General features: G+C 35.5%; 1 protein-coding gene across 1 annotated transcript in view; it reads left to right on the forward strand.

Annotated features, from left to right (window-relative positions):
* The window catches only part of HEATR5A (HEAT repeat containing 5A), a 166834-nt gene that overhangs the window by 99444 nt on the left and 51660 nt on the right, over window positions 1-15730 (forward strand). Inside the window, exons 21-25 of the mRNA XM_006835364.1 lie at window positions 3840-3978; window positions 6646-6825; window positions 10170-10409; window positions 11610-11791; window positions 13012-13080. Of these exons, the coding sequence (XP_006835427.1) occupies window positions 3840-3978; window positions 6646-6825; window positions 10170-10409; window positions 11610-11791; window positions 13012-13080 (810 nt within the window). The remainder of the gene's footprint in view (window positions 1-3839; window positions 3979-6645; window positions 6826-10169; window positions 10410-11609; window positions 11792-13011; window positions 13081-15730) is intronic.

Below are 15730 nucleotides of genomic sequence, written 5' to 3' on the forward strand. Positions count from 1 at the left end.
CTGAGCTTGAAAGAACTCACTTGTCATAAGAATCAGTCTTCTCACTAAATAAAGCTTATTGAGAAATGAAGATCAAGGCTAGTAACAAACTTGTGATGAATAATAGCTGATCAAACTCACTTTTTTCCCTTTCCTTTAAATATAAAGAATAAAAACTATTAGATATTTATTCTGAGTACAGTCAGACACAATCTGAAATAACAATTGCAGGTATTATTCATATTACTCATAATATTTAAGGTCTAAGATAGATCTTCATTCAGAAGTCATATATTCTAATTCTATATTCCCCCTCACTATAGTCTTAATATTTTGGTCAACAAGTCTTTTATTCTGAACTTACTAGATTGGATTTATTCTACTTTAGCAGTTCTACTTATAGTAAACAAATTCCTTTTGCTTTCCTGTTTAACAGCTTTATGAACAGGTTTGTTTTCTATGGAGAATTCAATTATTAAGCATAATGTGTTTTCATATTATTTAAAACTCTCCAAAAATTCAGAATACATTTCATCATTAGGAAGAAATCATAGATGCAAAGAGTTTTCTTCTAACTGCATGCTATTTAACTTCCACTCTGAACTTGGCCTTAACTACTAAAATTTCTGAGTAGTCTATTGTAAAACTTGGCCTCCCAGAGTTACAAAATCTGTAATTAACTTTTGACGAAGTAAGCCAATAACTTTGTCCCTTGCTGGATGCTTGTTCATATGAATGCAACTCAAAACACTTTGCCCACATTTGTGTTTACTTTTGATTATGAGCCTAAATCAGAGATTCCATGGAAAATCTAACTACACAAATGTACATATTTTATTATTGTGTGTTGTATATTTTACATCTTGGAATTCTTGAGTTGAGTATTTTCAGGATCTTTAAGTTGGAAAATAAAGTATTTATGGCATATTCCTAGCTAAAGCTAAGCCAGTTTGAATAATAGCTCTTATCAATATATTTATACTTGAATGCTTAGCTGACTCTGTCAAAGTCATCCTAGTATTTATCTTTTGGTTTTGTCATGACTGGTCTGTCATTTGTTTTTGTGCAGGAAATCTTGTTGGATAATTCTGTGTTGGTAGGTCCCTGACCCTCAATTCCTAACTTTTTTTTTTTTGCTTTTGAGGTTTGCAGTGCTGTTTCTTTGTGTTGTTTTCTCTTTTGGTTGTAAATGTTCTTGTTTTCCTCTGCATCATTTTTGTTATGCTAGCTAACCATTAATGCCAAGTCCAGTATGTGTAGCATGTTACCTAGTGTTTATTTAGTAACAATAAAGAAATCCTTCTTAACCCTCTCCAAATGGTACACTCACTCCTTGCACTTAATCTTGCATTAGTTTGATGTAATATATTCAATTTATTCAAATCATAAAGGAATTGAAGTTTCAGTTGGTTTATGTGCCTGCTTTTTTTTTTTTGCCTTAATTTCTATTCCCTTTTTCCCCAATATAAATGCTGGAGAATGACATGGCGATAGGAAGCTTCCCATTTTGCTTTATGTGACCGCCTTCCATCCATTTTATACCAAACTAAAGAATAATTTTAAGCATGCTGCTTTCGGAAGATTGCTTGACCAGCCTGAATAAATTAGTATATGCCTTGCTTGCAAATCTCCAGTTAAAGTAGCTGTTAGATTCCTTGACTTTTCTTTGAAATTGTCTTCTACTGTACTTTTTTTTTGGTTAAATTAGTAATCTTAAACATAAATAAAAACAATCTTCATATTTTAACTTTTCGTTTATCCTGTGTACTAATTTCTAACAGCAGAGTTCTGAAACATGGCTGAAATGAAATTACCTTGTGACTTTTCTGTGAATTGCATTCCTCTCTTTTTATACAACTTAAGAGTGTAATAGAACATATTTATAAAGCAATTCGCATATATTTCACTGATAAAATATTCACAAACTTGTTATGTTTTTCGGCTTATAGTAAATTCAGAATTTAGTTGTCTTTGCACATATTTATTCTTCTGTATCTAAAACTATCTGCTACCACACCACTTTTTTATTTCTCTCATAATTTAAGAAATTGTACTCTTTACAACAAATTAACCCATTTCAGTCCTGTTTTGCCCATATGCATCAGAGGTTACTGTAAGAATCATGACATTAGTTCTTGAACTTTTCTTTAAAAAATCAGTCTCAGGACACATATTGATTGTCATAGACCACACCAAACTGATATATAGATAGAATATAAATATCAGAAACTCCAGACTGTATTCTATTTATGAAGTCACTGTAGGAGAAAGATTAGGGTTTCTACTCCTGCAGATTTACAGCCTCAGAAACCCTATACAGGTTCTCTAGAAGTTGGAACCGACTCAACGACGCTTAACAACAGTGAAGTCACTGAGTAAGAATTTGTATCCAAAACCTTTTGAATCATATTATCTGTCTTATCATTTGTATTAAATGGGCACACCTATTGAGGTTAATATACTTTAAATACTTCTATGTGAAAATATGTATTGAGCCCATCATTTTATGCAAAAATATTCCATATCTACAATAAGTACATATTTCTATGTGTGTATATGAGTGGCACTGTGGGTTAATGTGCCAGACTGCAAAGCCTTTTGAACTGCAAAGTCAGCACTTCAGGTTCACCAGCTGCTCCTTAGAAAACCTATACTGGGTTGCTGTGGGTCAGAACCGACTCAATGGCACCTAACAACAACAAATATATATGTATATGTGTGTACTATATATGTGGAGTACTGCTGTGGCACTGTAGGGTCAGCACTGGACTGCTAACCACAAGGTTGGCAGTTCAGACCTATCAGCTGCTCCTTGGAAATCCTATTCAGAGTCACTATGAGTTAGAACCAACTCCATAGCACTTAACAATAATAACACTATATATATATAATTTGCTACTTTCTGATGCTTGTTTCCTGAGAATATATTTTGGTAAATATGTTTTCTGATCAAAATACTTTCTGTCTTTCTTTGAAAATGCACTTAATTATTTTACATGTTAACTGAATAAAATCATTTTGATAGAGATTCCACTAATAATAACTAACATTTAGTGTTTACCAATAACTATACTAAACACTTTGCATATCAACTTTTGTTATCTTCACAACAGCCCTGAAAAATAAGGGTAGTGTTATCCCCATTTTACAGATAAAGAAACTAAGGCACAGAGCGGTTAAATAACTTGCCCAGCGTCACACAGCTAGTAAGTGGTGAATCTAGGACACAAACTGAGAGAGCCTCCCTCTTAACCAATATGGTATATGCCTATATGGTTTTGTTTAAATTTCTACTTAGAGAATAAAAAAAAAAAAAACATTACAATAGTTGCATAAGCACAGATATAAGCTGCAAATAAATTCTTTCATTTTTAAAAAACTCTCATATAAATTCTGTGCTTCTTAACACTGTGAAGAGGCTTTTTGCTTGGATTTGTTTATAAATATTACATAATCTAATACATATACTAGGAGTTTGGTGGCTCTGTAGGTTAAACACTGGACTGTGAACCACAAGGTTGGCAGTTTGAGTCTACCAGCCACTCCATGGGAAAAAGATGAGGCTTACCCTTCCCACAAAGATTTACGACCTCAGAAGTTTACAGGGTAACTATGAGTTGGAACTGACTCAACAGAACTTAACAGCAACAGCAATGATATATATATTACTCCTTAAGCTATTTCTAAGTTATAGAATATATACTAGAATAGTGTGAAGAAGTTTCTGTGTGTTTAACATACTGCTTTCTGCCCAGTGATGCGCTGGACAGGATAAGGAAGTAGGGACGGTGAATATATTTTAGTGTAAGTGAGCATTACAAGAATTTTTGCTTTTTCATTGCCCAAATGGTATTTTTCAGGTTAATCTCTGTAGTCCCTATTTGTTACTGAGAAGAGCAGTACTGGCTTGTTTACGTCAGCTTGTACAGAGAGAAGCAACTGAAGTTTCAGAACATGCTGTTTTGCTTGCTAAGGATAACAGAGAGGAGTTGAATCCAGGTAATTCTTTTTACCAAGATTATGTCCAGTTCAGATCATTGTATTCTGAAATTTTCCATATATATTTATATGAAATTTTAAAATAAAAATTCAAAGTGAATATTTAAATGTCTTAAATGTACTACAGTTATCATTCCTACCAGTGGTGTTACTTGTTTAGAGCAGTGGTTTTCAAACTGAGGTCCTGGAACCAGCAACATCTGCATCATCAGGGAACTAGTTAGAAATGCATACTATCTAACTTCATCCCAGACTGACCTCTGAATCAGAAATCAAATTGGTTCTGACTCATAGTGACCCTGGATAGGGTTTCTGAGGAATGGCTGGTGGATTTGAAACACCAACCTTGCAGTTCAAACTGACATTCGAGTGAGTGCTTATCCTACAGCAGCACACCAGGACTCCTTAGAGAAACTACTAGGAGACAAGTAGCATTGTTAATATCCTACACTTATAAGTTTATGGACTCTTGGTGTAGCGCTGTAGGATCAGCACTGGACTGGGAACCCAAAGGTCAGCAGTTCAAACTCACCAGCTGCTCTTTGAAAACTCTATACAGGGTCACTATGAGTTGGAACCAATTCAGTGGCACTTAACAACAGCATATATGCATAGTTCCTAAAGTTCTGGCACACTTTTGGAAGATTACAGACTTGACAAAGCTTTTCAGACTCATAATGCTTTCAGATTCATAATGTATTTTATTATTAACTCTCAAACAGATTGCAGAAGTCATTTGAAAACTATTCTGTGATTACTAATTCAATGACTTACTTTCCAAACCCTTTGCTGTCACGTCAGTAACTCTCATAGTGACCCTCTATGACAGAGACCTACACCAACAGGTTTTCAAAACTAAATCTTTATTGATTTAGAAAGCAGACTGCCACAGCTTTCTCCTGTGGAGTGGCTGGTAGGTTCAAACTGCTCACCTTTCGGTTAGCATCTGAGTACTTTGACTACCGATTTCCTTTGACTTACACTGTTGTTAAGGAACACTGATAGCGTAGTGGTTACAAGTCGGGCTGCTAACTTCAAGGTAACCAGCAGTTCCACAGGAGAAACATCAGGCATTCTGCTCCCATAAAGATTTACACCCTCAGAAACCCTGTACATAGGGTCACTGAGTCAGAACCAACTCCACAGCACATAATCACCACACCACAACCTTGTTGTGTGCCTCAGCCAGAGAAATTTTAACATTCCAGTAGTGTGAGATATTTTTCCCAAAGTGATCATCAGTTTATATTCACTATTTAAATTATCTAAATCTGTTGTTTTATACCTTGATTATATGACATACTGGTACATGGTCTTAGCACTGTAAGTAAAATAATAGTTCAGTGACATTTTTTTCTATCCGTCTGTTTTGGTTATCTAGTGCTGCTGTAACAGAAATATCAAAAGTGAATGGCTTTAACAAACAGAAATGTATTATCTCACAGTTTAGGATACTAGAAACCCTATCCAGGGTCACTATGAGTCAGAACCTACTCAACAGCATTTAACAACAATAATTGGAGTCCTGAGTGACGCTGTAGGATAAACAGTGGGCCGTGTGTCGTCAGTTTGAACCATAGGTCAGCAGTTCAAATTCACCAACTGCTCCTTGGAAACCCTATACAGGGTCGCTATGACTCAGAACTAACTGAATAAATGGGACTCAATAAATCGGATTCCAAGTGTGGCACTGTAGGATAAGCACTAAACAGTCAGCCATACTTGATAGCATTTAACAGTCTGGAATAATGAGCTCTGGTGGCAGAGTGAGTTATGCTTTGGGCTGCTAACCTCAAAGTCAGCAGTTCAAATGCACCAGCCACTCCACAGGAGAAAGATAAGACTTTCTGCAGTTTTTAGTTGTCTTAACCACAGTTCTCCATCTAATAATTTGTTGTATATTTGGATTTTCCTCTCATGCCAACAGATTTTATAACCTTTATTCCTGAGTTGTTGTTGCTAAGTGCTCTTGAGTCAGTTCTGATTCATAGTGACCATATATAGGGTTTCCGCAGAGCACTTGGTGAGTTTGAACTAAAAACCTTGTAGTTCAAACTGACCTTGTGATCTAGTGCTTTATCCTGCAGTACCACAAAGATTATGCTTTTTAAAAAGACATTAGTTTTAGAAGAAAATGAAATAACCATACCAAAAAATATTGAATGTATACTGGATAAATATTGAGCATTAATTAGATTAAAATGTTCACTTAATTTAAGAAAACATTAATAACTCTTAACAAAGTCTAATTAGCTTTTGGTGACATTCCATTAAAATGGCTGTATTATGAAATAATCCCTTACTTTATTTATTATGAATAATCCCTTACTTTAACCATGAGCTAAAGTACTGTTAAGTACTGTTGTTAAGTACTGTTGAGTCAGTTCAGACTCATAGCAACACTGTATAAGGTTTCCAAGGAGAGGCTGGTGAGCTTGAACCACCAACCTTGCAGTTCACCTCAGCCTTGGCATCCCGTACATTATTCTGCAGTGCCACACCATGACTCCATGACCTACACCTCAATGAAGTAAAGGCACAGCATTTGAACTAGTTTTTTAACGTGTATTTGTTTCATTGCATCTTACTAACTGCTGAATGCATGTGCTTCTCATATGAAAATTTCGTTTTAAATATTACTTTGAATATAGATTTTCTTCTTGTCAGATACTAACATCAGAGAAGTTGGTCTTGAAGGAGCACTGTTGACCTTACTAGACAAAGAAACAGATCAAAGGCTATGCCATGATATCAAAGAGACTTTGAATCATATGCTAACGTCTATGGCAGTGGAAAAACTCTCCTTTTGGTTAAAGCTTTGTAAAGATATACTTGCTGCATCAGCTGGTAAGTAATGGTAATAATAATCATAAAGTGAAAAGAAAAAACTTTATATAAAATTGTTTACCACTAAGAATTCATCAATCTTGTCTGAATATTTGGATTGTAATTGTCTGGTTGCTTTCTTGAAATGGAGATTCTATAAATATAATACTTGAACCTTGTTTTGTTTTGTTTTTTTTAATCTCTTCTGTTAATCTTAGTTTTCCTGTATAAACAACCAAAGAAGTTGTTATTTAAGCTCCAAAAGGAGTGACCTAATTTGTAGCATTCCCCCTATTTGTTTTCAGATTTACTATAAGAATTTGATGAATTATTTTAATAATTACCAAAATAGAAAATTCAACAAAGTTATTATGTTTTAAACAGGTCAGTTTTTAACATTTTAAACTCTGTATAGAGTTTCTAACTTGTCTTAGCAAAGACTAGAGTATTGAGACTATTTTGTGATACTACTTAAAATTGGAGCCCTGGTTGGCGCTGGTGGGTTAATACACTGGATTGTAAAGTCCTTTTGAACCACAAGGTCAGCAATTCTAATTCCCCAGCTGCTCCTCAGAAACCCTATACAGGGTAGGGTCACTGTAACTCAGAACCAACTTGAAGGCACTTAACAACAATATCAACAGCAACATAGTGTCCGGGAGCAGCTAGTTTAAACCACCAACATTTCTGTTCAAACCAGTCTTGTGGTCGAGTACTTGTCCTGCAGTACCACACCAGGACTTCAGTTTTAAATAGTGTCACAAAATAATCTCATTTCTGTAATCTATACTAATACAAGATAGTTGTTAGTGAGAAAGTATAGGTTTCTCCCACTACGTAAAAGTAGAGTTATCTTATGTAAACTTTTGTAAGCTGAAGTGGTATATAGCCAAAAGCCAGTTAACTTTCATTTATATGGAAAAAATTTTTGAGCATTCTCAAACCCAAAAAGTAACTTACTAAATCATTCTAAATAACACATAAAACCTAAAATAGTAGTAGCATACAGTGTTCACAGACAGTTCAAATCTGTGGCATCTTGATGTCATTCCCAGGGAAGAAGCTTGATGTGCACTGCTTCTTAATTGCTTGCTGCAAGACACATACAGAAGCCAGTTTCACCTTTCACCTTTTTACATAAGTGTGAAGATTGTCTTTGAATTTTTTTGTTAATGGAAACATACTAATACAGATCTTTTCTAAAAGTCGTGTAAAGCAAAGTTTCAAAAATTAAAAAATACTTGTATATTTAGGTTTTAAATTTTTATTTCTTGGGGTAAGAGAAAAAAATTAATGAAAGGAAGAAAGAAAATAGAAACCTATTTTATACTAGGACATATTTTATCTCATTTAATCCTTTAAGCCATTCCAGGAGTAGTGGTTGTTAAGTGCCATTTAGTCAGTTCTGACCCTGTATGTGGTGTCCAAGGAGTGGCTGGTGCCAACCTTGTGCTGATCCTAGTGCACCACACCGGGACTCCATTCCAAGAGTAAGCAATATTATTGCAATTGCACTGAAGAGAAAATAGACTTGAAGAACTTGGAAAGTATAACTTGCCTACAGACATACAATTGTTAGTGTAAAATAGATTCAAGCCTAATTCTGTATTACTTCAAATTCATTGAACTTCATATATTTCAGTATTTCAACTCATTTACTCCAGCCATAAGGCTTAATGGAGCTCTGATCTCTGATGACAAAAGATACCATTAAATTTTTTATCTTAAATTCTTTACTGTCTACCTACCTTGGTTAGGGACTCTGCCAATCATTTAGAGATTCTAGTAGTGTAGTGATTAAGCACTACGTTCTCAGTTCAAATCACCGGTCACTCCTAAGGAGAAAGATGTGGCAGTCTGCTATGTAAACATTCACAACCTTGAAAGCCCCTTGGCAGCTCTTGGTTGCTGTGATTCAGAATTGATGATCTGAAAACAGGCTTAGCTTTTTGCTTTTATTTTTCAATCATTTGTATGTGCCCCTTCAACCATTATGTTGTATGTTTTCCTTTTTAAATTCTTGTATCCCTGTTATTTGAGAACTTAGAAGGAATTCTCCTTTAAAAGAAAATTTATAAGTTAATAGATAGATAGGCAAATTAATTTTGCTTTTCTAGAATTTCATCTAGGTTTTTAAATGTTTACATTCATACTCCCCGAGCTAACTAGCTCAGTTTTATTCACCATTGATTCTTTATTTTCTGTAGTTTTACTCTATTCCGTCTTATTGGGAAACACCTTTCCAATACTGTTTACTTCTCAGTCAAAAACAGCATTTCATCATCACTTGATTATGTATTGTCTTTAGTATCATAACAGCACAAAAATGCTTACATATTAAATAGTTTTAAAAGCAAGTTGGTTGGTTTATGGTGTATCGCTGTAGGATAAGCACTGGACTGCTAACCACAAGACCAGTGGTTCAAACCCGCCACCTGCTCCTCAAAAACCTTATATAGGGTCACTATGAGTCAGGACCAACTTGTTGGCAATTAGCAACACAACAATAAATAAAGAAGAGAAAGTAATTTGGTCATCAATAACTTCTGTCATCACAATGACTTTGAAACTATAATAACAATAATGAGTCCATCCTAAGAAAACTATTTTCAAACAGATTCAGTGGGTTCAGGAATCTCCTTAAACCCGGTGTTAAAACAACATCCAAAACACACCCCACCCCATGCACACTCCTTCATAGGAACTTCTTTAGGTATGTCCATCTACATTCTGTGACTTGATCATTATCCAGTACCTAGTATCATTTTTAGGAGTTGTGGTAGCATAGTGGGTTACAAGTTGGACTGCTAACCACAAGGTCAGCAGTTCAAATCTCACAGATGCTCCTCCAGAGAGATATAAGGCATTCTGCTCCCATAAATGTTTATATCCTTGGAAACTCTATACAGGGTTGCTATGAGTGAGAACTGACTCCATGACACATAATTACCACCAGTATCATATTTGAAATATTGGTGTGGCACTGTATGATAAGCACTGGACTACTAACTACAAGGTCAACTGTTCAAACCCACCATTCATTCCTTGGAAATCCTATACAGGATCACGGAGTCATAACCAACTTGATGACACTTTATAACAATAACAACAGTATTGTGTTTAGTTTGTCACTTTGAATATAGTTTAACAACTTTGTCATTTAGACCTGGAATAGCTCTTCTAATCTTTCCTTTAAAGGATGCTGTTTATTTTTATATTTATTAGATAAAACTGTTGGATGTTATTAAAAGATATTTGATTGACCCAGTAATTGTAGTCTGAATTTGAAATTATTTGGGTGTTTGTTCCATTATAAATATATGTTCCAATTGATAATAATTACATGTATTCTTCCTTGATAAAAGATTTTACAAGTATAACTTGTGTGGATACAATGCAAGAAGAAGAGGAAGATAAAGGGGATGATTCTTCAGTGTTGACCACCAGAAATAATGAAAAATCCCATCCTTTTACCAATCCCCGATGGGCTACCAGAGTCTTTGCTACTGAATGTGTCTGTAGGATAATTAACCAATGTGAGAATGCAGACAGCGCACATTTTGACATTGCTCTAGCACAAGAAATTAAAAAAAGGGATTCCAGAAGTAAGTGGCTTAATAATGAAAAGATTGTATGAAATATGTAGAAATGCTCGTGGTTTATTGTTTTAATATTATTTAAAATAGTAAATCTTGAAGGTTGTTTTAACTTTATCAGATCAGTTACAAAGCTTGATTCACATATGTAGATAAACTACAGGATACTAAAAAGCCCTGGTGGTGCTATAGAATAAGGTACTAACCTCAAGGTCAGCAGTTCAAACCCACTAGCTACTTTGCAGGCGAAAATGAAGCTGTCTGCTCCTGTAAAGATTTACAACATTGGAAACCCTAGGGTGTGGATGCTAGATCAATGGAAACAAACAGAATGGAAATAAAAAGAATACTAACACATTGTAAAAATTGTAACCAATGGCACAGAACAATTTATATAAAAATTGTTAAAGGGAAACCTAGTTTGCTGTATAAACTTTTACCTAAATCACAATAAAATATTTATTCAAAAAGAAGAAAATAAGATTTCTGGAATGAAAGGAAACATTCTACTTTGTGGAAATATAGTTTATATGGAAAAATGAGAAGAAAAAAAATGGCTGCTCGAGGTCTCTGTCGAAAGTATTACAATAATAAAAAAAGACTTCTCATTTATTATTTCTAAAACTAGAAATGCTTTTTAGATCCCCATCATTTATATATGTAGTAACACATTCAAAATATATGACAGCCTAGTAATAGTGTTAATGGAGTAAGCACTGGATTGCTATCTTCAGCATAAGATAAACAGAATAATTTATTACTGTCTAACTCATCAAAGCTCAAAGTCTCCTAAGCAGGGCTTCAAACTGGTTCATTGCACTTCTATGCTATGTATTCTGATGCAGTGTATCAGGTGGAAAGTCAAATTCTCAGAAAGTCCTGTTCCTAAGTACCTTCTAGTATTCTGTTATCAAAGTAGGAACAAATTTCTATTAAAAGTACTATTAGTACTCTCAAAGGATGATAATTTTGCCTTTGATTTTTAGTAACTGTAAATAATTGGGTGTGGGTTGGTGTAGTGTATTTGCAGCAATACATTATGGGAATAGTGTTCATCAAATTAATCCATAAAGCCTGTATTTAACAAACAGTGAATCAAATCAGAGGTACTAAAAGTCTATGTTATTAAGTTAAAAGAAGGATAAATTGTCATATGAATCTTAGTTCCACCATATTCTTTTCCTTGATAAGGTGTTTTTAATCTTATAGATGACTTTTTGGTGCTACATCTTGCTGACTTAATTCGCATGGCTTTTATGGCTGCAACAGATCACAGTGACCAGCTCCGACTTTCTGGCCTTGAAACATTGTTAGTTGTTATTCGGCGATTTGCAACTATTCCAGAACCAGAGTTTCCAGGTCATGTGATTCTGGAACAGTATCAAGCCAATGTAAGCACTTTCTGTTGCAGAATTCTATTATTAAACACCTTGATAAAGCAATATGAAACAAATGGCATTTCACTTCTTAAATCATAACTGAATATGTATGTATTTCTGCTAACATGTAATTGCTATAGTCAATATATACAGAATACATATGTTTAAAGATGAAATAATCAGAGCTAATATTTTATAAAACTTTAAAAACAAAGTGACACATAAAATAGGTCTTTTATAACTTTAAAGGTTAACTTTCATCATTAAAATCTTCTTGGTAATTAAAGGGAATAAACCTTAGTAATGAAATCTTTTATAAGTCTGAATGAGCAACATCACACTTAACCATTACTAAATATCCAATTTAGACTTCATACTTCTTTATCTTCAAATAACTACTAGAATATAAGATTGTATGTAACTTCCTTAATTTTTCCCCCAGACTTAGAAGAGAATTCAGTTTTTATTACTGATTCTATCATATGTTTAGCTGGTTATATTTTGACTGGTACATTGACTAATGTAGGAAAAAAAAAAAAGGAAAATGACAAAATCATCACATGTTTCATACTCCTGTAGCAGCATCCATCCAAAGTGCCATCCCTTTTTGATGACTAGCAGTTAGGGAGACCTAAGCAGTGCATTAGTTGGTTAGCCATCTCTTTTACTTCTTCCCAGAAGGTGGGATGCCACTGAGGTAATGCTTTCTGTTAGGGAGAAAGCCAAAAGAAGAGATTAAAGATACGTAGAATTATCATGTAAGAATAAATATGTTATAATTAAACTTAATTTAGAGATGTCCTCATGTTTTCTAGATCGCTTATAATGTAATTGATAGGAACACAATTCCAGATCACTTAAACAGAAAAGCAAAATTCTTATCAGAAATCTCTCAAGTTGGCTTCATTGTCAGGCTTGCAATCTCCAAATAGTATCAAGATGGTTCTCTTATCACCATCTTCTCTTTCAAAGTATTCCCAGCAGAAGTCCTGAGGAGAATTTCCCTTATCCCAGCATGGGTTCCTGGATTCAACATCAGTGACTAAAAATAGGGGAGAGAGAATTCCCCAAAGGAAACTTGGGATGCTATTACCTAAAGAATAGGGTGATCGTTGGCAGACAAAAACAACAGATGTCCTATTAAAAACAATAATTTTAAAATAACATAAACAAAGGAGAGAACTTGTGCTATTTTACTTCCTAATACTTGATGTCCTATGATTTCTTGCCAGGTAGGAGCAGCACTTAGACCTGCCTTCACTTCAGAGACACCACCTGATGTCATTGCCAAAGCATGTCAAGTAAGTGGTTAAAAAAATGAAGTGTAAAACATAAACCCTTCGTATTTTAGGAAGCAATTCTTCAGTTACTGTTTGTTGTTGTTAAGTGCTGTCAGCCAACTCCAACTCATAGCAACTCTTTGTTGTTGTTGTTGTAGTTAAGTGCCGGCATGTCCATTCTGACTCATAGCATCCCTGTAGGGCTACTGAGCAGAAAGCCTCATTTTTCTCCTGTGGAGCAGCTGGTGGATTTGAACTGTGACCTTGCCATTATATGTGTCATCAAGTCTGTTCTGACTTACAGCAACTCAGCAGTATTTAACAACAACAATTGAGTTTCCAAGGAGTAGCTTGGAGGTTTGAACCACTAGCTTTACGGTTAGCAGTTCAGTGCTTATCCTGTATTGCCAGATCAGGACTCCCAGCAACCCTATGTTGTTAAATGCTATCGAGTTCTGAGTCATAGCAACGCTGTATAGGGTTTTCTAAGAGTGATTGGTGGGTTTGGACCACCAACCTTAGGGTTAGCAGTCTAGTACTGATCCTACAGCGCCACACCACAACAGCCTTGGAAATTTGATGGGACAGTTTTACTCTGTCTTACAGGGTTGCTATGAGTTGGAATCGACTTGACAGCAAATGGTTTGGTTTTTGTTTTGTTTTCTGTAATCTTTCTGGGAACAAATCACTAGGTCTTTCCTCCTGTGGAGCTTCTGGTAAATTACAACCACCTACCTTGTACCTTAGGAGCTCTGGTAGCGTAGTGGTTACGAATCGGGCTGCGACCCGCAAGGTCAGCAGTTCAAAACTACCAGCTGCTATGCGGGAGAAAGATGAGGCGATCTTATCCCATAAAGATTTACAGCCTTCCCCTAAGAACTTGATTGAACCTCAGCATAGTGATCCTGCTTGGTCACCTTAGAGCAGGTGGTGGGCTGGCAACGTCTTGCGTATGGGGTCCCCAGCCAATCTCCTCCCTCCCTGCCTTCCTCGGATGGCGGCTGTTTATGCTGGACTTGTGGCCAGAGACGGTAAGGATCACGTGGAACCTCGGCAACTTAAGACAGAGCCATTGCCATGCTGCAGTGAGTTTCAATGACTGGTAAGACTGAGGAATTCGCACTGACCGCCTAAGAAAGGCAGCTTACCTTAAACAAACAATAAATAAGGAGGATTCGCATGCAGACCGTGCAGACCCGGTCAGGAGGCCAAGCCCCTGTGGGCCCAAGCGTTGTTGACCATCCAAATCATAGACTCTGAGGATCAGACTTTAGCTACCTAGTAGACATAGCAAACTGTCCCTCATCTGATTATTCAGTAATGCTTGTTAGTAATCTCATACATGAGCCCTGGATATCCACAGACAAATGTAAAAACCTTCCCTAAAAGCCAAGACTGTAAATTCCAAAAAGGCAAGTCGCCTCCCCATCCAAAAAAAAAAAAGCTAAAGAGGATAGAGAGAAACACTGTTAACTGATGATATATGGAGGGGATAATAATCAATGTAATGAAACAAGCTATATGAATGGTTGAATGTGAAGCTGATGATGTGCCCTGTAAACTTTCACTCAATCCAAAATAAAAACATTTAATTTAAAAAAAAAAAAAGATTTACAGCCTTGGAAACCCTGTTCAGGGTCACTATTGGTCGAAACCGACTTGACAGCACTTAACAACAACAACAACAACCTTGTACCCTGCAGGCCATTGTGCCATGAGGGCTGCTTTAATATTTGGTACTTAGGTTCTTTTTTATTACAATTATTAACCATCAGTCCTGGTGTGGTAATGTAGGATCAGCACTGGACTATTAACTGCAAGGTTGGTGGTTCAAAGACACCCACCGCCACTCCTTGTTAACCCTATACAGGATCACTATGAACAACAACAACAAACCATGAATCTCAACTTCACCTTTTCCTTTTCCTTTTAAACTTAACGAACTTCATCTTTCTTCCTTAGAAATATGTGGCAATACAGTATGTGGATTTAAGCAGTTTCCTATTAATGGCTTATGTGTAATTTTGTCTTTTACTATTACAAACAGTGCTTCAGTGGAAGACCTTGTGCATAGGTTATTGCGAACTCGTCTATGAACATGAATTCCCCAAAATTGAATTGCTATGTTAAAGAATATATTAAAGGAATTGTACAAGTTTAGACTCTCACCAGTAATGTTTGCAAATATCTTCTTCTCCATTGCCTCAGCATCATTTGTGAGTCAGAAAACTTTTGTTTTTGCCTTCGTGATAGAGTCAAAAATGTATCTCAGGATCATTTTGATTTCCATTTCATGTGAAATTGAGCATTTTTTCACATACCTCATATATCTCTGTGGGAGAAAGATGAGGCTTTTTGCTCCCATAAAGATTTACAGCCTTGGAACCCTATTCAGGGTTGCTATGAGTTGGAACCAACTCTACGCATACCACCACCTCCACCAAGAGTTTTGCATGATTTTTAAGACTAACCTTTCTCAGATTGGTTCTCACTTAATTTAGTTCCCTGGATAGTGTGAAATAATTAAAAACTGAACTGACATAAATAAATATGAATGCTAAATAAAACAGAAAATTAATTTAGTCATTTCTTTTTATTTTTTTTTTTTAATGTTTTATTGTGAATTATATGATAGTTTACATGGGAGAACAAGATGCTCTTTCAGCTTCTT

This window comes from Chrysochloris asiatica, unplaced genomic scaffold (assembly GCF_000296735.1).
Source record: "Chrysochloris asiatica unplaced genomic scaffold, ChrAsi1.0 scaffold00017, whole genome shotgun sequence".
Taxonomy (NCBI): Eukaryota; Metazoa; Chordata; class Mammalia; order Afrosoricida; family Chrysochloridae; genus Chrysochloris; species Chrysochloris asiatica.